We start from the raw sequence: 23290 nt of genomic DNA, 5'->3' as shown, positions 1-23290 counted from the left end.
GCTTCAAGTCCCTTGAACACTGCTCCTAGCCCTGGGGAAGGGAGGCAACCTGGCCTCCGGTTTTTCCTTACCACAGTGTTCCTGCCTGTTTAAAACATGGGTTCAAGACCTGGGACCCAGCTCCCCGAATCCGTCTCCAAGGGCGGGGCCCAGGAAGATTAGGCACAATGACTTCCAGGAGTTCGATAACACCCCTCTGGAAAGCCAGTTAAATTGTAACTAGTACCGGGAGGAGGAGGAGCCGGCTGGGGTTCTAATGACCCAGAGGGCAGAGGCAGGGCTGGAGGGCCAGGGCCTGAGGCTCCGGGAAACGGGGAGGGTGTGGGGCCCTGCTAGGCAGGCGCCCTGAGGTCCCGGCGGGTCTCGGCAAGTCTCTGCACCCTGAACCGCCCTCCCCTTTCCCTTTATGGGGAAAGTCAAAGCCGGGCCTCTCCCGAGTTAGTTCTTACCCGTGTGGCGAGGGAGGAGGGCCCCGAAACTCCTCGGGGGTGAGGATGCGGTGAAGGGCAGGGGCCTGGCTGCCGCAGCCCGTTCCTTCTGTGTGTGTGAAGGGTGATGCTCGAAACCCAGGCATCGCCTCCCTTGTGAAAGCTCGGTTAGGCCACTTCGCTATCACAAAAGACCTGCTTGAGTCCCTACTTTCATGGACCAAGACAAATCCCCAGAGGGTTTTTGCTTCTCTGAAAAAAGGCAAAAAGTGAAAATAGCTTGTTCAGCATCTGTTGGGCAGCGAGCTGCCGCTGGAGGCTGCTGGGCATCTCAGCCCCCAGGCCCTGCGCGCTGTCGGGGAGCCCCTGCCTGCACCTCCGTTTGTGTGTTTGTTAGCAAGGTGCGTCCTGATGTAGCAGAAATCCTAAGATGGCTTACTCTTCAGGTCTGGAGCACTGAAAAAACCTTCCACATAAATTAACGATTAAATTAAACCGTCTTCACTTTACGTCTCTTCTGCTGATGGAAGTTTTCACAAAGAACACTCTTCTTTCAGAGAGCAGGAAAACCTGTATTTGTTCCTGTTGTTTACACTTTACATAGAAGTTTGCAGGCGTTTTTTTGATCATGTGCCACGGTTTTAAAAAAAAATGTTTCCCGCTCTTATACACATACTTAAATATAGATATCTGAAGCAACAATTTCACAAAACAATACCTACCCTTATGTACATTCTGATATTTTCTTTTCAATTCTCTTCCTGTTCATACATTTTAAACCTTGGTCACGATCCATGATCCACAAAACTGATTTCTGAAGGCTCACAATCTGCACTTTAAAAAACCCTGCCCAGTGTAAACCTCACAGAACTGTTTCATATCCTCGATCTTGCGCAGCTCTTACACTGTCCTGGGTGACTGGGGTAGGTACCCCATTTTAGGGTGAGTTCTCCAAGGTCACAATCAGGCAACCAGTGCCCTTGAGATCTGGCTGAAGCTCCGTGCAGAACAGGGTTTTCCCAGGATGGCAAACACCACAGCCCGACCCACAGAGGCTCCAGGACACCCAGGGATCCAAGACACGGCAGAGCACAGGGACCCTTGGGCAGGTAAGAGAGGTCAACACAAAGTAAGAGCTCAGCCTCTGGCCAACCAGAGCTGGCCTTACTCAGATCCACCTTCTTCCAGGTGATTGGCCCCAAAGGGGCTCCCGGCCCCCACCCCATCCTGGGGCCAGCTTCCTCCAGCAGGCACCGCCCCCAGGGGAGTCTGTCTCGGGGCAGCTCATCTCTGCCTGCGCCTGTGGGTGTGGTTTCTGACAGATGGCCAGGAGCCGCTTTGTCCCAGTCACCAGGAACTAGTCATTTCTTCCCTGGCTCCGAGCTGAAGGGTTCTTCTTGGCCGACTGTCTTACCAGCTTCTCGACATGGCTCTCAAGGAGAGACTCAGGTGAGTTGGGGACACTGCCAGTGTGTGGGGGAAGATGGGGCAGGACATCTGACCTGAGAGGAGTCCAGCCTGGTGGCCAGAACAGTCCAGGACAAGGCACGGAGCCTGGCCCACTGAGTACCAGCTGAGCCATGTTGACCCTGGGAGAAGGGGACGCTGAAAGGGGACATCACTCAAGGGGTAGAGACGGTCTGTGGGGCAGAGTGGGGTGTGGGGCAGACTGCATCCTAGGAGATCTTGTGGATCTTGTCAAGAGAGCTGGGTAACTCCCCTTGCTTTCCTTAGCTCCAAGCCCCCTTGGTGAGCGACAGAAAGAAGACCGAGGGCTGTGTCCCCCACCATAGCTGAGAGCTCTCTCTTGTCCCGCTGGCACTGACCGTCCAGGATTGAAGCCTGTTCCCACTTAAGAACTAATGATTGATCTTCAACCCCTTCTTGAAAGCCAGGAGGTTGTAGGGGTTAGAGCACGGGCTAGGCTTGAGGGACCCCCTTCTGCAGGTGGAGGTGGGGCGGAGGGGGTGCTTTTGAAAATAGCTGAGCAAGGCATGTGCAAGAATGGGTCAGGCAGAGGTCCCTATGGGCTAAGGGCTCCCGAGCCGGGGCCTGGGAGGGGGCAGCAGGAGCAGGCAGGTGCCTACCACGGGCCTAGATCGGGGCGCCCTCCTAGCCCTCGCCAGGGCCACTTGGGGCCAGCTTCGCCTGGCTGCCCTGGCTGAGGCCCAGTGCCCACGATAAGCATCAGCTTCCTGCCGCTGCCCCCCCCACCCCGCTCCGCCAGGTTGGGAGGGGGCTGGCTAAAAGGTCAAGACAGCTGGGGGCCGAGAGAGGTCTATTCTAGCCTTTTCCTGGCCTGGTAGCACAGACTTACCGGAGGGGCCCTCGCGGGTAGTACCGCCGCCCACCCTCCCGGGGCTCAGTGCCTTGCGGTGCGGTGTGGGAGGGGAGAGAGCTTCCTGCAGGAGACACGGGGGAACGTGCGGTGCCTTGGGGAAGGACAACACGGCCAGGGACCCTTGGGAGATGAGCCTCAGGGCTGAGCCGGGGCCAGGTCTTAAGGAGCCGCAAATGCCGTGTTCTGGCTTCGGAATCAGACTGAAGTTCAAACCTCAGCTCCGCGGCTTAACCAGCTGTGTGACCCTGAGCAAGTGATGTAACGCTTCTGAGCCTCGTAAGGCTTAATGAAGCCTCAGAAGGCGTAAGGCTTCTGTTTCCGCCTAAGGTGGAGACGACCGGCACCTCCTTCATGGGCCTGTGGGCAGACCTCCGTGAGACAGGGCCATAAAACCCTCCGCAGGCCGAGGGGTCTGCCTCGTAAATGTCCGGGATTGTTCGTAAAAGAGTGTAGACTTAACACGCAAGCAAACAGTCTTAAGAAGGAGTCGCAGTTAGGGAAAGAGAATGAAGACAAGGAAGCCGTTCATTGCTTCGTTCGTTACTGAACAATCATTAATGCCACCGACCACAAGGCTGGCTCTCGGGTTTGGCATCAAGAATACAAAGTCCAAGAAAACAGGCCCCCACAGCTGGTGGGGCAGAGGTCCAGCGTCTAGCTTGGCACGTGCTGGAGTAGAGGTTTGCGCAGGTCCGAGGGTTGCCTGGTGGCAGGTGTTGGGGGGGCGTCAAGGAAGGTGTCACAAGGAGGCTGGGTATCGAAGTCGTATCTGGAGCTTGGTGGTGGTTGGTAGGAAAATAAGGGCAAACATACAGAGGTGTGAAGATACAAAGTCAAGTCAGACGCAGGGAATCCAGGTGAGAAGCAGCGAGGTGGGAATGCCTGGGGGGGGTGGGGACAAGGGAGCCTGGCGCTCTCCGGGGGTGGGGGCAAGGGAGCCTGGTGCTCTGCGGGGGGAGGCAAAAGCAAGAGGACTCGGTGACTGACAGCTATGAGGGGAGGGGAACGGGTCCCTCTCGGGTACCGGACCAGTCACAGAGAACACAGGACATCATGATGTCATTGACCAAGATGGAGGAGACCTGAGTGGGGAGCAGCTTTCCTTTTTGACCATTGAATGCGAGCCGCTTGGGAGACATCCAAGTGGAGAGAGCAGGTGGCACCAATACCCCCAGGTGTCCTCTGTCACTGTACCCACGATACCCAGGACAGTCCCGCCAGAGGCCCAGAGCAGGGATTGAGCCCCACCCCAGGTCCAGGAGGGAACTCTGATCGAGGGTGTGGTTTAAAATGACTTTTGGTCTTTTCCCTGTGCTCCCGGCACCGAACACGTCTTTTGTTATTCCTAATAACACCCCCCCCCCCGTCACAGCTGAGTTTATGCTGAGGAGGTGACTTAAGGTAGACCCCTCCAAGAGCCTCAGGATGGGGCTAACCCCCCAAAGACCCATGGAGTAGAGGCTTGGAAGTGTCAGCCCCACCCCCAGCCTCCAGGGAGGCAAGGTGGGGCTGACAACTGGGTTGTAAAAACTCTGGAAAGGCACTGTTCAGACAGCTTCCGGGTTGGGGAATGCACCCAGATGCTGGGAGGGGGGCACCTCCCAGCTGCGGGGATAGAGGCCCCAGAGCTCTGGACCCCCCCCCCCCGGACGTCACTGTACGTAGCACTTGATCTGGGGGGTCATAAATAAACCAGAAAATGGAAGTGAAGTGCCTCCCTGAGTGTTGTGAGCTGTTCTGTGAGCAAATCATGGCACACGAGGAGGGGGTGGTGGGAACCCCTGAGTCAAAGTCAATCAGCCAGAAGTAGGGGTGGCCCACAGGGTGACTTGAGCCAAAGGGGAAGCCAGACAAGAGAGGAGTGTGAAGAAATGGACATTTTCTTCTTTTAGACAACATTAAAAAAACAAAATTCAGCTGAGTACGTTTGAAGATCCAGTTGGCTTTATTTAACGATTCGTGAATCCGGCAGCATCTCATCTCGGCAGACAGAAAGGAGCTCCAAGGAGCTGTGCAAAATGGAAGGCTTTTCTAGGCAGGAGGGGATGGAGGAAGGGAAGCTTCTAGCAAAGAGTGGACTGTTTCAGGCAAGGTCACTTTCCTTTGGGGGAGGGCGAGGGGGGCTGTCTATCAGGCAGATGGCCTCACTAGGGCTGACCAGGTAATTCCAGACTGACTGGTTAGAAGTTGCACTCCTGGGAGAAGCTGGAACGGCAGTTGCGCTGGGTGCTCAGTCTCGGCTGGCTGATGGGGCAAAGTGCGCTGAGCGGCTCCGCTCGGGGCCCGTTGCTTCTCAACAGTTGCCTCGTTTGGAGCAGATTCCCAGCTGCCCCTGCAAAGCTCTCCCCGCTCCGGCTGCTCCTCCGAGTGGCACTCGCAGCTCGGGACTTGAGGCTCACGCTTCATAAGCTGGGCATCCGCTTCATTCCCTTCCTGATGCTCCAGCCTCAGGGAGGCCATTGGCTTGGTGGCTAGGGGCTTCGAACGTGCGTGTAAAGCTTCCGAGAGAGGACGGTGCCCCCGGATTACTTTCAAGAGTTAAGGAGCGTGGCCGGATCACAGCCTCATTTGTATTCACTTCGCCCCAGGGAGTTAGGGACCCGCCAAAGGAAGCAAATCCTGAATCACATAAGCCTCCTGGTAGGTCCTCTCTAACTGGACGCGAAAATATAGGGGAGCTGACCAATGGGCTGTCTGGGTTTGTTGGTGACAGTAGGGGCACAGTTAGCTCACCCTCTTAGATGAGAGGCATTCAAAGGGCCAGAGGGAACGAAGACGCCACACAGACAGACGCTGCCAGAGCACAAACCGCTCCCGCGGAGGTGGCATTGTGCGTGGATTCTGCCTTCCCGGACAGATCAGGGTTTTTAAAGACAAATCCACAAGTCGGAAAGGGTACCTCCCTTTAGCAGTGGCCCAGGAGATACAGATGAAGGTGTTGTCCTTCCCGGCCAATGCTAGAATAAAGGGAAGAAAGAAAAGAAGGAACGGTTTTGCCCTTAAAGTCAGAAGTCTGGATCTGCTGCCTTGGGTGGGAGCCGTCCACCTGGGTGTCAGCGACTTCTCCTCGTGCGCTTGACTGGGAGGTCCCATCCGCACAGGCCCAGAGGCCAGAAGCCCTCTTTAGCTGTGAGATGGGTACCTGAGGCCCAAGTCCCTGCAGTCGGGCTGCCATCGGGGTAGGGAGGAGGACCTGGGCTAGCCCCGTCCAAGGAGATTCAGGGCATTCTCTGGGCTCCGTGACTCCAAGTCAGAAGGTGGGAGAAACTTGGAAACATTCGTTTGGAGAGTTGCAGCCAGATACTTGAAGAAACTAGAAGAATTCAGGATCTCACAGGCATTTATTCAGGCATTTCACAGAACCTCAACAACAAGAAACGGGATTAAAATCTAGTATCTACAAAGCGCAAACATATTTTTTTCTCTCTACAATTATCCCTATTTGCCAAATATAATCACAGTAAAACTAATCTGTTTGCATTAAGTTGACCTATTTATATAAGTGCGGTTGGAGTAGCAGTTGACCATACAAGCCCCTCTTAAGACACTTTGCTGAGATTTTTCATAAGGAATCTTAGATTGAACTTTTAAAAGTCTCTGAGGCAGGAAGCCAAGCCAAGGACTCACCATTAAATTTTATCTGAAATACCTACAGTTCGGGTGAATTCCTATCAGTCAAAACCTTGGTAATATAACCAATGCTTCCAACCGTGTCTTATTACAAGAACAGATTCTCGTAGAACTTAGGCAAATAACTAACTATATCGCCATGAAAAGAATACTCAAGAGTTTCCAAATTCGGGAGGGGATCAGGTAGGGAAAAAAAAGTAAATGTTTCATCTTTGTTTACAAAGGTATACTTTACTGAATTGCTGTAAAAAGATCTCCTTAAATACGGACAAACAAAACATTAAGGAACCAGCAATGTTTCAGACAAAAAGTCATAAAAAATTATAATCACACTCCTTGTTCGTTCAGTCCCATGTAATTAATACTTGCTCTGCTTGAATCCAGTCTCCTTATTAATTCGGGAAATTTTTACCCATTTCAGTTTTATGATCTTAAAGTTATCAGAAACCTGTACTGAATCTCCTTAAAGCTGAAACACACGTCTGTAAATGCATCAGAGTACAACCATACCATCTGTAAAGGACAAAGGACTTAAAAATGGCTGTGGTCAAATAGAATTGACAAGGAAATTTGATTATTTCCGTAACATACCACATATTAAGATAATAACCAGGATTTTGACTGGTAACATCATAACCAGGACATATCAGATTTCCAGGAATTTCACATTTCTGGAACACTTACATACCTACACAAATAACAACATAAGGAAGACTTCCTATTGCTTATTTCACAATGCTTCCCATTTAATTTAGCATATCAAATAAGCCTAATGAGTTTGACATCTCTTTTTGTAAGGAGAGAGAATAATTCTTTTGCAGTTTTTCCAAGGATCCTGTGGAAAATCTCAAAGTTACTTTCAGGTTAAAAAGACTTCCTTTAGGGACGCCTGGGTGGCTCAGTTGTTAAGTGTCTGCCTTCGGCTCTGGGTGTGATCCCAGGTGGGATCGAGCCCGCATTGGGCTCCCTGCTCCACTGGCAGGGAGCCTGCTTCTTCCTCTCCCACTCCCCCTGCTTGTGTTCCCTCCCTCGCTGTGTCTCTCTCTCTGTCAAATAACTGGATGAAATCTTTAAAAAAAACAACAACAACAACAAAAGCAGATCCAAGCTAACACATATTGTAATTAAATTGGCAAAATATAATGATAAAGAAAAAAACTTAAAAAGAAAAAAATTAAAAAGACTTCCTTTAAAATTATATTGTGGGGCACAGAGTTTGTAAAAGATATCAAAGGGTTTGGGGGGGTTTTTTTTAGAGAGGGGAGGGGCAGAGGGAGAGAGATTCTCAAGCAGGCTCCACGCTGAGTGCAGAGTCCAACGCAGGCTCTGTCTCAGGACCCTGAGATCATGACCGGAGCCGAAATCAAGAGTCAGACACATAACCAGCTGAGCCACCCAGGCGCCCCCAAAAATATAAAGGGGTTTTAAAAAACTTGGTCCAATAAGATCACTGGTCATTGTGAAGCGTAACTTGGTAATCTATTTAACCATAATGGCAATTAGCAAGTCTGCAGACACTAGCTAGAGTTCAGGAGCCCTAAAACAAAGACAAGCCCCAAGCTTTCCTAACAGAGAAGTGCGCGTTTTCTTAAGTACCCGGAGATCTGATATGAGACGTGGGGAATTATTTTGAGAGGACACAAAGTCTGTGTTTTCCAGGCAGATTACTTAAAGGTAAGGAAAAACCTGTACAATCTCTTATCACCTGTAGCCCTATAGTCTAAGAAAACTTCGTCCCTTTAACAGAGAGGAAGCCAATTTTAACTTTGTACCTGTGCACTTTCGCTTTGGGGATTCACATTCATTAATCCATTGGTTCAACGTGTATTCATTCCTGTCTTAGCCGCCTTGACCGCACATAAAGTCCTTTTCCCAAGATTGCTCTTCCACACACCATCTGCCACCTTCTTTTTTACATTCAGATTTCATCCTGTTTTTTCTCTTTCACATTCTGAATAACCAGCCTTCCTTTTAGGACAAAATTACTTTCTTTTCCCTCAACAAAAATGCATTTCCATTCCTCAGTACCTTCCCTTACCAAAAATGCACATCCTGCTTTCCTTTCATACAGAGAACATTATTATTTCTAGCAGCTTTAAACAATTGTGAATGGGCTGTTACTGGCAATTTTATGAATATATTTCATATTCCTAAAAGTATATGTTCTTCCTAATAAATTTTCCAATGTGGCACATGCTATTTTATTTTTTTAATTTAATTTAATTTAATTTAATTTAATTTTATTTTATTTTATATTGAGATGGTCTAGATACTCAATGAATTTGGCTTAACTCATCACTTAAGTTAGCAAGACTTTAGGGTTTTGAGGAGTCAGAAGATTTTGGAAACTGTTTGCTGGAAAGTTCACCTAGAAACTCTTATCCCATTTATAACGATTTAAATCACTTATTCTTAACAGTTATGTTAAGACTACCTGCAGAAACGTCATTGGACAAAGTCGGTTATCATTCTGGGTTATTTTTCAGGCTGACAAATTTTGTAACCGAGATATGAACTTACTAGTAAAACCCAAGTAGAATAAAAGTTTTGTGTCTGTTTGGTATTTAATGCTGATAACTCTAAAGACATACCCATTTTAACTGAACCAAACTTAAACTAGCTTTAATACTGAATATTTTCCCAGATCACATGAACCTGAAAAGCATTTGGGTTATTTTCTATTATATGTCTGAGAATTTCAGGAATACTTCATAGAAGTGCTTAATTTTTTTAGGTTTTTTTTTTATTCATTTATTTGACAGAGATAGAGAAAGCCAGCGAGAGAGGGAACACAAGCAGGGGGAGTGGGAGAGGAAGAAGCAGGCCCACAGCAGAGGAGCCTGATGTGGGGCTCGATCCCACAACGCCGGGATCACGCCCTGAGCCGAAGGCAGACGCCCAACCGCTGTGCCACCCAGGCGCCCCAGAAGTGCTTAATTTTTTAAAGCCAGTTAGGTGAAGCTCTTTAACAAATTAATTTTGGCAGTACTGTTCGTGATAGAATATGCACACATCTTCGGCACCCTGATCATATAGACAGATGCAGAGACCTTACAGCTTTTGTTTTAAAATTTTAGCCACAAGGGGGACCTGGGTGGCTCAGTCCGTTAAGCGTCCAAGCCCTGATTTCAGCTCAGGTCACTATCTCAGCATGGTGAGATGGAGCCCTGAGTTGGGCTCCGCGCTGGGTGTGGAGTCCGCTCACTATTCTCTCTCTCTCTCTCTCTCAAAAAATAAAAAATTAAAATAAAACTTCAGCCATGAAACCAGAATGATAATACAAAATTCACTAGGTTATAAAAGGAGAGCTGGAATAAGTTAAGCTTAGCTGCTCAGATGGCTACAGCTTTTTATTAGTATTTCTGGAGAAGACACTTAAGATTTGTATTTGTCCTTGACAAGTAATCTGATAGAAGCTGTGGAGTAGATTTGGGGCAAGGGAATGTCTACAGCAGTTTCTGTGTTTTACAAGCCTTGTTCCTCCTTTTTTTCCCCCTTCTGCTAAGAATTACAGTTGAGCCTTGAACAACATGGCTTTGAACTGCACGGGTACACTTCTAATGGATTTTTTTCCATAAATACAGGACTGTAAATATTTTCCCTTCCTTATGATTTTTTAAGTAACATTTTCTTTTTCTCTAGCTTACTTTACCCTAAGAATACAATATATAATACCTACAACATACGAAATCTGTGTTAACTGACTGTTTATATTACCTATCAGTACGGCTTCCGGTCAATAGTAGGCTATTAGCAGTTACATTTGGGGGGAATCAAAAATTATACGTAGATTTTTACTGCAGTGGGGGGGGGGAGAATCAGGGCTCCTAACCCCCTGTTCAGGGGTCAACTGTACTTCCCAGAAGTCTGCATTTCGAGGAGGTGGCAGAAACCAGAAGAGGAGAGTTCCTGGGCGGAGGTTAGGCAGAATATTTACATCTCAAAGGCACAGGGAGAGAAGGCAAACTCCTCCAAGAAGGACACATGTTCCCTTAGGCCAGAATTTTTACAGTACTCACAGGCCTTCTGAGACAAATAGGGGCGAGGTTAATTGTTAAAAAGAAGGGTGGACTTTGATTTTTTTAAATAATCGCTATACTCAATGTGGGGCTAGGGCTCCAACTCACAACCCAGAAATCAAGAGTCACAGGCTCTACCAACTGAGCCAGCCAGGTGCCCCTATTCTAGTCTAGTCTAGTCTAGTCTATTCCATTGTAAAGTAAGCTCTATGCCCAATGTGGGGCTTGAACTCGAGTCCCATGCTCTACCAACTAAGCCAGTCAGGCGCCCCGGAATGGGTGGGCTTTGGGTTGTTTCTAGAGCTGCATTTCTGGTCTTGGAAAGATTTGCAGGATAAGGATAGCTACTTCTAACTCCCCAGAGAAAGGTGTTGGAGCCCAGAGGACATCCGAGGACTGACATGCCCATCCACCCGTGTTGGAAAGATTTTCTTTCCCGCCAAGTACATTTAGCTTAAGGGAGAAAGTCTAGAAAAAATTCGTATCCGGCTCTGAATATCAGCTTCCAATTTACCCAAATTTATGACCACAGAGCTATTAAGTCCTTCCAAATATCAGGGCACCTGGGTGCCTCAGTTGGTTAAGGGTCTGCCTTCGGGTCAGGTCATGATCTTGGGGTCTTGGGACCGAGCCCTGCGAGAGGCTCCCTGCTCAGCGGCGGGTCTGCTGCTCCCTCTGCCCCTCTCCACCATTCACGCTCTCTGTCTCTCTCTCAAATAAATAAATAAAATCTTAAAAAAATAAATCCTTTCAAATATCTTGCCAGGTTTCAGCCAGGACAAACTCGCAGTACAAAACAACCCCATGAGCCCAAGAGGCATCCTCAACGAGGGGGCAAGAGACACTATCTTCACAAGATCTAGCGCCATTCCCCAAGATCAGAACGATGGCCGGGATTTGCAAAGGAAGGGACAATGTGAAAACTTGTTTTTCTCTTTCTCCCGGGTACTAAGAGATCCAGGAGAGCTGACTCTGGTAAGAATATTCTCACCTTTAGCCAGCTTCTTTCCGTCTTTCCAGGATCCCACTTGCAGGCCCCAAGTGAGGTCTGTTTTTTTTAAGTAGGCTCCAGGCCCATTGTGGAGCCCAACACGGGGCTTGAACTCACGACCCTGAGATCGAGACCTGAGCTGAGATCAAGAGTTGGACGCTTAACCAACTGAGCCCCCCGGGCGCCCTGTGAGTGAGGTTTAGAGGGTGTAGCTCCAGGATCTGCCAGGATTGGGCCACTTGTGACCATTTTTAACTTTGGTTTCCCCTTTCCTGTTTGAAGGAATTATTGGTAGCCGTGCGGGAGAGAATCCCTGGGAGACCTGTCAGCTCTGGAAGGGGCCTATATGGGGGCCCACCTTTGGGGGTAGATACTAGGACATTCACGTTGATGTTGGAAATTTTGCACCGTTGAGGACAACGTCTTTTCCAGCTTCTCCACTGATTACAATTGATCCCTGGGCCAGCGTTTTAATGATGGGCCCCTAGGAAGGTGCAACGTGGGAGGCCCAGGTGCTATTTTAAGTCTCTGGACTTGCAGCCCTTGTAGCTGTAAGACTGATGGCTTGGCAGACTTTCGTTTATGATCTTGTATCTAAATTTTCATTGGCCTTTTGCAGTAAATTTCTTTCATGAAGCTATTCGGGAGTCTTGAAGCCTTTGGAAAGCTTTCGTATACCAGTTAAAATAGGTATGCCACTCAGTTGGTTTGATCGATTTGGGAACCCTTTTTTTTTTTTTTTAAGATTTATTTGAGAAAGTGAGAGAGTGGGTAGCAGGGAGAGGGAGAGAGAGAGAACCTTAAGCAGACAAGCTGAGTGTGGAGCTCAATGTGGGGCTCGATCCCATAACCCTGAGATCATGACCTGAGCAGAAATCAAGAGTCAGCTGCTTAACTGACTGAGCACCCAGGAGCCCCTGGGAACCCGTTTGTAAGTGCACTTCTCACATGAGGGATCTTGTCTAAATGGAACGTTCTCCATAATGGCAACTGTAATTCTAGGTTACTTTAGTAAGACTGTGCCGTTTTATAGATATCAATAGCTTTCAGAACTGCAGTTCTTAGACATAAAATAAGTCAGCGTGCTGGAAGATGGTGTGCTTGCCTCTGGAATTTACAGATCCCATTATTATTATTAGTTATTATTATGTTTCATAATACTAAAGCCTTTGGGTCTCTGAGAACCAAACTAATATCTGAAGGGGATGTGCTGCTGGATTGGGGATTGTGTAATGTTTTACAGAGTACCTTGTTGCAAAGAAATTTTGAGGTTGGTGGGAGACCTAGTAACTTAACCTAACACAACACATGAGTTTTTAGGTTAGGTAGCAAGTGCTTTAACAGTTTTTAAATGCTTGATTCACGCCCACCAATTTTTGCAGCTTTTTGGCTTCTGAGACTCCCACTAGCAACAGCCTTTACCTTACGTACGTGTTAACAGAAACCAACAGTGACCACAGAAGTGGGCCTGTGGACACCAGCAGTCATCTGCAGACTGGCAGATAGAAGGCCTTGTGTGTACCACCAGCAATTCCCAGTGTGGAAGTGGGGACCGGGGGGAGGCCTGAATCAGACAGCCCAAAGCATGGAGACTACAGACAGACTCCATACGATCGGGGACCTGCAGCTGCCACCAGCGGGCCCCAGTGTGGAATCTGGGATAGATCCAAAGTGCTGGGGGTTCCAATCAGATGGGGGGATTGCAAACTAAACCAAGGGCTTGGGGCTTGGGTTCTGGGTGGAACCCTCTGCTAGCTTGAGCTGCCCAGCCCCAGACTGGAAAGCCAATGAGATCTGCAGCTTGATGCCAAGACAGTGGAGCTCAGAACCAGGGGGACTTGCCCGAGGCCCTCAGAAACAGCGAGAAAGAGAGTTCAGAGGGCTCATGGGTACCATGCCTGTGTTTCTCATTGTCCCCAAAGCCACCAGAAGTCTTCTTTGATCCCGTCAGTGCCACCCAATCTGTTAAAAAACAAAATTCAGCTGAGTACATTTGAAGATGCAACTGGCTTTATTTAATGATTCATGAATCAGGCAGCTCTCATCTCAGCAGACAGAAAGGAGCTCTGAGCAGCTGTACAAAATGGAAGGCTTTTATAGGCAGGAGGTGGAGGAAAGGAAGCTTCTAGCAAAGAGTGGACTGTTTCAAGCAGGGTCACTTTCCTTTGGGGGAAGGCGGGGGTGTATCAGGCAGAGAATCTCACTAGGGCTGACCAGGTAATTCCAGACTGACTGGTTGAAGGCACATTTCTGGGCCGGGTTCTGCTGCAGTTAGGGTTAGGTGCTAACCGGTTTGGTTTGCTGATCGGGGGCTTAGTAGGTGTGACTCTGTTTGGGGCCTGTTGTTCTTTAACAACAACAAAAGTATTTAGACTTAGTACAAAACAAGAATATAAAACATCTCCGTAATTTTTATATTGATTGTATGTTGAAGGGATATTTTGGAAATATCGGGTTAAATTAAAGTATTATTAAAATTCATTTCAGCTGCTCCTTTTCACATTTTTTATGTGACTACTAGAAAATTTCGGTTTATAAATGTGGCTCCCATTGTACTTCCACTGGACAATGCTTCTCCTGCCTGTTTACACAAGACCACAGACGGGCACGTCCGTAAATGCCTGGGCACGTACGTGTAGGGGCTTCCTCCTCCCGGAAGTGAGACCAGCTTCTATCTATACTCCCGTCACTTCCATTTGCACTTAATACATCGGGACCTCTTTTCCAGAGGTTAGGCATACGTCCACCTCATCCTTTTTGGGGGTCGTGCTGCTCTCCGTGGTATAGTTGCTTTCCGTCACTCATTCATCCAGTTCCCCGCCTGTCAGCACTGGGGTTGCTGATGTCCATTTGCTTTTTCAAATCTGCAAGACTGTCCTTGGTCCGCCCGCTGTGAGTACCCAGTTCTAGAGGTGGGGAAGCCAGCTCAGGCGAGAGCACTTCAAATGTGACAGCGAAGGAGCCGGATTCTGAAGGCTCCCTGGTCGGGGCTAAGAGGTATAGACTTGATCTTGCCGGCAGTAGGAAGGCTGTGGTTGTTGTTTTTCTAAATTGCTAACTCTGTGTTTTTCCTTCATTAAAAAAGCAATAGAAACACATTGCAAACAACTGGAAGGGAAAAATAAAGGGAAAAAAAAAACCCTACTGTAACTTACTTCATAGACACTTTTAAGCTTTCCTTTTTAGTCTTACTTTCTGGTGAATGTTTTAATTCCTGCTAAATTATGATACTGCCCATCAATTTTAGAACCTGCCTTTTTTTTCATTGCAGCTTCTTGCGTAAGCATTTTTCCATGCGACCGCAGAATCATCAGTAAAGGGTTATTTAGTCAGTCCGCGGGCTGGCTGCTGGGGCCTTTTCTGCAGCCCACATAAGGCCTTCCCCATGGTGCCTCCAGGCAGGATCCAACCAAGCCCAAGTGCTTTTCATAAAAGAAACACACGCCCCTCCACCAATCCCAGCCCCTCAGCCCCCTCCAGTTCCCACCCTCCTTTCTCTTTCCAGCCACACTTCTGGGAAGTCACCCCTGCCCCCTGCCTCCACCACCGCACCTCCACTCACTCCTCTCCCCACCCCACCGGACACTCAGGCTTTGTCTCCTTCTAGCCCCTGGCCCTCGAACCATGACCAAGTCCTGCCCAGCCCACTGCCTTGACAGCCCTTCACCACCTACTCCTCCCCACCCCACCACCGCCACTAGATACCTCCCCCCACCCCCGAGGGCTGGCAGTGGCCTGGAGCCTACATTCCTGCCTCCAGCCATGCTCCCCCATCCCCAGTGTCCAGGCTCAACAGTTCAGATGCAATATTTTTTTTCAAATAAAAATCTAACTGCATCACTCCCTGGAAGAAGTATCTTTCAGGGCTCCCTGTGTTCCTCAAGATGAAGCCCAAACCCCTCAGCCTGGAATGCAGGTGGGGTGTGATCTGGCCTTGGCTTCGCTGCAGCCTCACCTCTCCCCACTCCGCACCTGCACTCCACCCTGCAGAATGGCCCGCAGGGCCATGCACACCCCTAGCTTTCTCTCACCTCTCACTTTGTACATTGTTGTTTTCTTCTCATAGGCCTCCCTCCCTGCTCTGCTGCCTTCTTTGCCTGGATAACTTCTCATCATTAGAGGCCACCTCTCCCAGGAAGCCTCCCTGACTTCCTCCCCATTTGTCAAGGCTCAGTTGCCACCCTCCAATTTGCCCTCACAGCATCTTGTATCTATACTAATTGCAGCCTTTACCGTGTTGTGTTCTATTCATCTCTTTGTGGCCTGTCATCTGACCCATTCCCTCTCTTCCTGGCCACCCACATCTTCCTGACTCCATCCCGGAAGACGAGGTCTGTGCCTCGCTCACCCCAGAATCCTTGACCTAGTAAGTACTAGGTTCTGAGCCTGAGCCCAGTAAATATCGGGTGAATGCAGGAATAAGCAGAAACCCGTGAACATCTTGATGCATCAGCTTTTTCCACGCTGCCGATGATCTTTGAACGGGCTCCCCCAAGTTGGGGTGATTGGATTAAAGGGGACGAACAGTGAAGGCTTCCGTTCCCAGAGCTAAGGAACTTTCCACAAAAGATCTAGTAAACTTTGTCCCCGCCAGCAGTCTAAGAGTATGTCTACCTTGCTGTATCCTTGCCGCGCCACTGTTTTTATTTCTTTTTAAAAAGCTCATTTTACAGGTAAAACATGCCAACCTGTTCTAATTTGTATGTCTTTGGTTACTAGTGAGGGTGAACATTTCCGCATGTATTTGCCTCCTCCGTGCATTTCTTCTTGGATGATTGGTCATGTGATGTGGACACTGTTAAGGCAGGTGGGCACTTTACAGGATGGCTTTGGGGGCCGTGCAGGAAGTGACTGGGAGCACGGAAGTTGGTGCCACAATGATCCCGGTGAGGCGTGGGCAGGCAGGGTCACTGTGGGGGCCGGGGGCACAGCAGCAGCTGAGGGGGGGGGTCATCAAGGAGGCCAAGTCAACCCAACCTGGGGCCTGACAGCAGACGGGGGTGAGGGAGAGGGAGGGCATGGGGAGCAGCCGGGTTTCTGGCTTGGCCAAATGAACAGGAGATCCCATGTGCTGAGACAGCACGCAGGTGGGTACGGCACGCACACGCCACCGCATGATGCCTCTCTGGGCGAGCTACTAGGTACGGCTGCCGAGGCGCAGCCAAGTGGGGTAGCCGAAAAGGCCAGGAGGCAGGAGCGCCTGACCTGGCAGGCTTCTTGAAAGAGCCTCGGGAAGCCAGACTTCGGAAGGATGTGTAGGGCCGAGACTGGAGTTGGGAGGTTGTCCAGGGGCTCATGGGGGTCTGCCCAGGAGTAATAGTGACAGCAACAGTCAGGGTACACTGAGCTAGTGCTGTGGGAGGCCTTGCTCTCATCGCTGAGCTTTATGCAATCAATGGCATATTGGGAAGCTGGGAAAAAGGGTGAGAAAGCACTTCAGGGACTGATAGGGAATAACCTCAAAGACAGTGGTCAGGGGAGGCAGTGGAAAATGCAAGGTGCAGAACAGCGTATCTACTGTGCTCCCGCTGAGCCGGGGGAGGGAAGGGGGCAGGGAGGAATTGCTACCGTATTTATATTTGCCTGTACATGCACAGACCACTTCTGGAAGGAGGCACAAGGAAAGAGTCATACTGGCTTACCTTCACGCAGAGCAGCTGAGTGGCGGGGACCAGGAAAGACTGCACTGTATATACTCTTTTGTACCTTTGAGTGCCTGTACCATGCGAATGGGATACATTTGTATTAAAAAATAAATAACATGAAACATTAAAATTATGTAAACAATTTCTCACGTGTATGTGTATATATAAATGAGTTGCTAACGCCCTTCCCCACCACCCAGGACCTGGAAGAGAGTCTTCTGCTGGCTGATCCTGCTTGCGTTTGGCCTCTTAGGGCTGCTCCAGTATGGGCTCCCTCTAGTCAGGTACAACCCCCTCCCCCCAGCACTCAACGTGGGAACCAGCAGGATCAGGGTTAGAGCGGCTCCGTCCAAGGGCGGGTGGTGGGTGGTGGCTCTCTTGGCTGCACACGTGTCCCTGTGCTCTCNGGGGGCCCCCCCCCCCCCCCCGTAAAGAGCAACGTGTGAGGGCTCTGCGCTGGCTGTCATACCCCTCCCTCACTGCTGCCCCCACCCCGCAGGCATCTGGAAGCCCTCATCCCCATGGGTGTCTGCCCTTCTGCCAGAATGGCCCTGCTGAGAGACAACTTCACGGGTCTCCTGAATCCCTGGTAAGGAGCTAACACCCACACACCCTCCAGGGCTCTGTCCCTGCCCTCCCTACATTCCTCACCCCAGCAGGGCCAGGTACTCCTTCTGGTGTTTCCATCAGGTCCGACATCTCCCAATTCTGTGTACTGGATCTAGGCTAGGGGTCTCTAGGGGCAGGCGCTGGGTCACACTCATTTCTGGGGCCCTATGGCCCAGCACTGGGGAGACGGCAGTGAACTTGCACCAAACGGCTGGATGAATGGACCTATCTCTCCATCCCCGCCCTGCCAGGGCCCGGCCTGATGTCCTGACCTGTACCTCCTGGGGGGCCCCCATTATTTGGGATGGCATCTTCGACCCAGCTGTGGCCCAGCAAGAGGCTCTAGAGCAGAACCTCACCATTGGTCTGACTGTCTTTGCTGTAGGCAGGTAAGGCCTGGGGAGGGGAGCGGTGCTGTCCAGGCAGGGAATGGAACGCGGGTGCCTATGACGTAGGGGTGGGGCACCCTGGGGGGCCACAAGATCCCAAAGTGATGAGGGAGTCAAAGACAGCACCTCTTGTCTCAGACTCCCAGGAAGAGGGCAGGACCGTCCTTTCCCTTTCCCTCCTTCCCCGACACCAGCACTATGGAGCCCACCCAGCACAGGCACCCACCCAGGGACCATCGTGGTTATCTATGTAAGGAACTGTCACAAACTCAGTGACTGAAAACAACTGTTACTATAGCTCAGGATTCTGTGGGCAGGAATTCCCACAGGGCTCGGTAGGAAGGGCTCCTTGCTGCTCCCCCGGGTCTGAGCCTCCAGTGGGATGGCCGACTGCTGAACATCGGTGGGGGCACCTGCCTCCACGCAGCCATCTGCGGAGCTAGCTGGGCTTCCTCATGTCCCTGCGGCCTCAAGGGTCTGGGACTTCGTAAGCGAAGGCTCAGAGCCCTAACGAGGCAAAGGCGAACGCTGCCAGCCGTCCACAGGGCCGGCAGAGCCTCTCCGCCGCGGCACCCTGCTGACGCAGGCAGGTTGTGGGAGCCCACGTTCAAGGGAAGGAACCCAGGGCCCCTCTGGGCAGCAGAGGCGAGCAATCATCCGTGCCCGCCGTGAAGGCTACGGTTGGAGGGTTGCGGAGTGGAGGGGGACCGGGGCGGGGAGCCTGAGCGGGATCGGCGCCGGGGCGGGGGTCGGGGCGGGCGCGGCGCTCGGACTGACCCGCCCCGCCCGGCAGGTACCTGGAGAAGTACCTGGCGCGCTTCCTGGAGACGGCCGAGCGGCACTTCATGGTGGGCCAGCGCGTGCTGTACTACGTGTTCACCGAGCGCCCGGCCGCAGTGCCCCGCGTGGCGCTGGCCCCGGGCCGCCGGTTGCGCGTGGAGCGCGTGGCCCGCGAGCGGCGCTGGCAGGACGTGTCCATGCAGCGCATGCGCACGCTGCACGAGGCGCTGGGCGGGCGGCTGGGCCGCGAGGCGCACTTCGTGCTTTGCATGGACGTGGACCAGCACTTCCGCGGCGCCTTCGGGCCCGAGGTGCTGGCCGAGTCGGTGGCGCAGCTGCATGCCTGGCACTACCACTGGCCGCGGCGGCTGCCTGCCCTACGAGCGCGACGCGCGCTCCGCCGCCGCGCTGGCGCCGGGCGAGGGCGACTTCTACTACCACGCGGCCGTGTTTGGGGGCAGCGTGGCGGCGCTGCGCGGGCTGACGGCGCACTGCGCGCGGGGCCTGCGGCAGGACCGCGAGCGCGGCCTGGAGGCGCGCTGGCACGACGAGAGCCACCTCAACAAGTTCTTCTGGCTGCACAAGCCCGCCAAGGTGCTGTCGCCCGAGTTCTGCTGGAGCCCCGAGATCGGCCGGCGCGCCGAGATCCGCCGGCCGCGCCTGCTCTGGGCGCCCAAGGAGTACGCCCTGCTGCGCGACTAGGCCCCGCTGCCGGGCCCAGGGAGGACACCCCCCCCCAAAAGCCGTGCGGGCGCCCCGGAGGGCGGCGAGCACTCGGACGCAAACGGCCCTGCCCGTTCCGGCCGTGGGGCCGTGGCGGTGGGAGAAGCATCGTGGCCTTTGGGGAGCTTCTCGCTGGAAGGGAAAGATCCCTTTTCCCCCACTTTCAACAGCGACCGACGACGACGAAGCGCGATGGGCAGTAGCGCCTCGGCCAGGCTGCCTCTAGACTTTTCACTTCTGACCTTACTAGATTCATGCCTCCTGAAGAGCTGTTTAGCTACCGTCACCCACCGCCAACTCCCAACCCCCTTTTTGATAAGGTGACCGAGACACAAAAAGGGAACATAACTGCCTAAGGACACAGAGAATCTGTGCGTCAGTCCGGGCAGCAACTGCAGAACCAGGGCTGGCTCTCACTCCGAAAAGAGAGTGGTTCTGGGCAAACGGGAGAAAGCTGCTGCTGCGAGAGAGACGTGGTGGCATCTGAGTCCTTGGCTTTGCCCTTCCATCTCCCCCTGCCCTCAAGCATAGTTTGTATGTATTTAAGTAATATTGTAATAAAATTATTCCAAAAGTGTCTCTATGGCCCTCTCTCCTGGGCAATGTCCACAAAAAGTCCATTTTCTTGATGTGGGGCCCATAGGGCTGTCTGGGAGAGACGTTTCCCTACCCATGACTGCTATCCAGAGCCTTCATCCTCAAAGGGGGAAGAAACTGGCTCCGAGCAGGGGGTGAAATCATCGGGCCCTCCAGGGACGGTGGTCACCGTGCCAAGGAGACCAGGAAGGCAGCAGATGGAAGCCCCTGAACTGTCCCCTGACAGCTGGGAACGCTGAGGCCCTGGGAGGGTGGGATTTCACCCCAGGTCCTCTGAATCCTTTATGTAGTGTTCTCATAGACCTTGCATTTTTAATAGCCTCGCTCCTCGGAAGGACAGCAATTCTGGCATAAATCAACCCTGATGGTTTTTACAATCTGATCATCTTTACGAGCAGATTCCACGCACTGATGATGTGACGTAAGAGATCTCTCCCCTCTCAAAGACAGTTCGAAGCTCCCCAGGGCCTCCCGCCCAGACTAGATTAGCAAAACCCAGACGGCCACTTGGATTTTGGACGAGAGGTAAGAACAGGCTAGGTGTGCCTAAGAACAGGTTATCACTTGATGACTTTGAGGTGGCACATCCCTTCCACTGGCGGGCACATGTCCTCCACATTACCCTGCAGTGTTCACCAAGGGCCACCCATACCGACCTTCACCACCCCTGGGCTGTGAGAGACCTGAGCACGAGCTAGTAAGATCCGGGTGGGAATCTCTCTTCTTCTCACTCTGCGTGTGACTGTGGACAAGTCTCTTACCTTTGCTGAGTCTCAGTCTTCTCAGATGCAGAGGTTGTGGTGCTCCCGAATATGTAACTTGCTTCTCCCTCTCCTTGCTTGCCCCTTCTCCAGCAAGTTCACAGTGCAAAGCCACTGCCAAAAGAACAGCCATTTCCTGTCTTGAAGAGGAAATTATGGCACAGGCAAGGGTTTCCAGGTGCTGGGCTGGGGCAGCTGCACGCTGTGGGTGGAGACCTTCCTGAGGATGGGGATGGGTCAGGAAAGCTGCAGTGTGGAGCAGACAACCTCTTGGGAGTGTTTCCCTCCTTTGTCTTACCCAGAGACCCTTGGTGGGGGTGGGAGCATGACAGGGACTTGGGGCAGAAGCAGAAGTAGCAGGCGGCGCTAAGCTCTTTCTGCAGCCACTTCCATCAGTGTCACTGTTGATCAACCCTGTCCTCAGCACCTGCTGGGGCCCTCAGAGGCAGGGGAAGCTCCTGAGAGGTTCCAGGCGAGCAGGTGAAAAGCAAACTCCCAGTCCTCCGTTTGTCGCTTCTGCATGTCAAATCCTCACCTGCCCCTGCTGCCCCACCCTGCAGGCCAGCTCAGACACCACCCCAGAAATTGCCAAACATCATCAGCTGTCTAGTCAGGGTTCACTGATCATAAGGGACTTAGATTGACCAAGGCCACATCAAATAGTAACAGAATTACATTTACTGGTACTTAACTATGTACCAAGCACAGTTCTTAGCATTAGACATATATTGACTCATTTAATCCTCATAGCCACCCTACAAATTGGTTACTATTATTTCCCTCATTTTACATATAAGAAAATCAGGCATAGAGAGGTTAGGTATGTAACTTTCTCCCTGTTGCACTTCTAGCAACATAAACTCACTGATGTGAAAACAAGCAGGAAATTAAATCTGGCCAGAAAACGGAGACGGGAAGTCAGGAGCTGAGTCTGACTCAGGCTCTCGGTCTTCTCTATCTCTGCGTCTGTCCTGCTTATGTCTGGCCCAACACACATCCCAACCCCTGGACCACAGGGTCTTCCATGTCAGGAGTCCACCATCTCCTAACTTATCTCTAATCCATGGACTGGCGAGGCTGGTTGGAGAGTCAGCCCGCGGTGTGCTGGTAAACGTTTAGCAATTGGCTCTTCCAAGGAGAAGCAAGCCCCCATGTGTAGCCTTTGCCAGTTTCTGTTGTACGAATCCCACCAGGGCTGATTTCAAACCACATTCACTGAATGTGGAGTCGGGAAGAGGTATGCCCAGTCCACTCTCCTGAACCAGGACTGCCAGTACACACCCCTGGTGCCACTGGTAGCACTGGTCTAGGGCTCGGACGGCGGAGTCAGGTGTCCACCGCTGGCCAATCGCTTGTGGCTGGGGCCGGGTCATGTGACACAAATATGGCCGCTGGGCCCCACCCCCTCCTTGCGTAACAGGCTATGGCAGGTGGATTTCAGAGAAGGTAGTGAGGCCTGTGAAGTTACCCAAAACATGTACCTGGCTACTCCACACCGATTTCCCCTGCCCAGTGTTAACCCGTCTGGTTTCCTTTTGGGGAGATGTACTGCAGATTGGAGTTTCACCCTCTGCTCCGGGCTTAGAGCGCGGGCTCTAGGTCTGAGCCAATCAAGTACAGGCCTTCCAGTGACAGTGACTGGTTCGAGGATGTCATGTAACCCAGTCCCAATCACATAGCCTTTATGGAAGACCCAATTAGACTTGTTCCTGGGGCTTCTGGGAGAAAGACACAGGCTTGACTGCTGGAAATCTGGGGTCTGTGAGGTTGGAGCTGCTGATCCCACAGGAGCCTGAGGATGAAACCGACTCTGAGAACACAGCCAGGTGGAGAGCTGGAGACACCGCTGGGCCCTGAGGCTGGCCTGGCACCTGCACTGTCCTGTCATGTAAGCCAATAAATCCTTGTTTGGGCTGGGCTTTCTATCACTTGCAAGGCCTCTGAGGGCTCAGAGTGAATGCCTGAAGGTGAGCTCCATGGTGACCCTTGGGAGAATCACTTCTGTCTCTCTAAGGATGCCCGGCAGAGGACCAGCCTTGATAAACTTTGGGGGAATTAATTCCTGCATTTCCCTCTCAGGCAATCAAAACTGACCCACATGGGGAAAGTGTATGTGAAGGGGTCTTCTTGGTTCCCTCAATCACTAGAATTGCTTCCACAAGTCAGGGGGCACTCATAATGGACCCCAAAGGTGGGCAGGGTAATGGGATGTGGCTGCCCTTCTGGGAGCCGGGGCTGTGAACCTCACTGGTGAACCCCATACGTCCAAAAAAGGCTTCATTCAGAATGAGACACACCTGGGTGAAACTTGTGTTCCTGCCACTTAATTCAAGCATGATCCTCAGCAAAAAAACCCTCTTGGTTTGCTGCCCCCTCA

At 51.5% G+C, this 23290-nt stretch overlaps 1 protein-coding gene and 1 long non-coding RNA gene across 2 annotated transcripts; one reads left to right on the top strand and one right to left on the bottom strand.

Moving 5' to 3' along the window:
* Window positions 1–1698: 1698 nt before the first annotated feature.
* A3GALT2 (alpha 1,3-galactosyltransferase 2) lies at window positions 1699–20066 on the top strand. Its single transcript, XM_034648743.1, is given in 6 exon segments — window positions 1699–1877; window positions 17255–17338; window positions 17554–17643; window positions 17915–18052; window positions 18846–19203; window positions 19205–20066. Coding segments are annotated over 6 exon segments (1023 nt in total). The 5' UTR covers window positions 1699–1854; the 3' UTR covers window positions 19535–20066.
* Window positions 13415–18972, bottom strand: LOC117797352. Its single transcript, XR_004622279.1, has 3 exons — window positions 18862–18972; window positions 17052–17125; window positions 13415–14480 (listed from the first exon to the last, which is right to left on the bottom strand). It is a non-coding gene; the product is annotated as an uncharacterized LOC117797352 (long non-coding RNA).
* Window positions 20067–23290: the final 3224 nt, after the last annotated feature.

The sequence above is a fragment of the Ailuropoda melanoleuca genome, chromosome 2 (genome assembly GCF_002007445.2).
Source record: "Ailuropoda melanoleuca isolate Jingjing chromosome 2, ASM200744v2, whole genome shotgun sequence".
Classification (NCBI taxonomy): Eukaryota; Metazoa; Chordata; class Mammalia; order Carnivora; family Ursidae; genus Ailuropoda; species Ailuropoda melanoleuca.
This window is presented reverse-complemented; position numbering and strand designations above follow the sequence as displayed.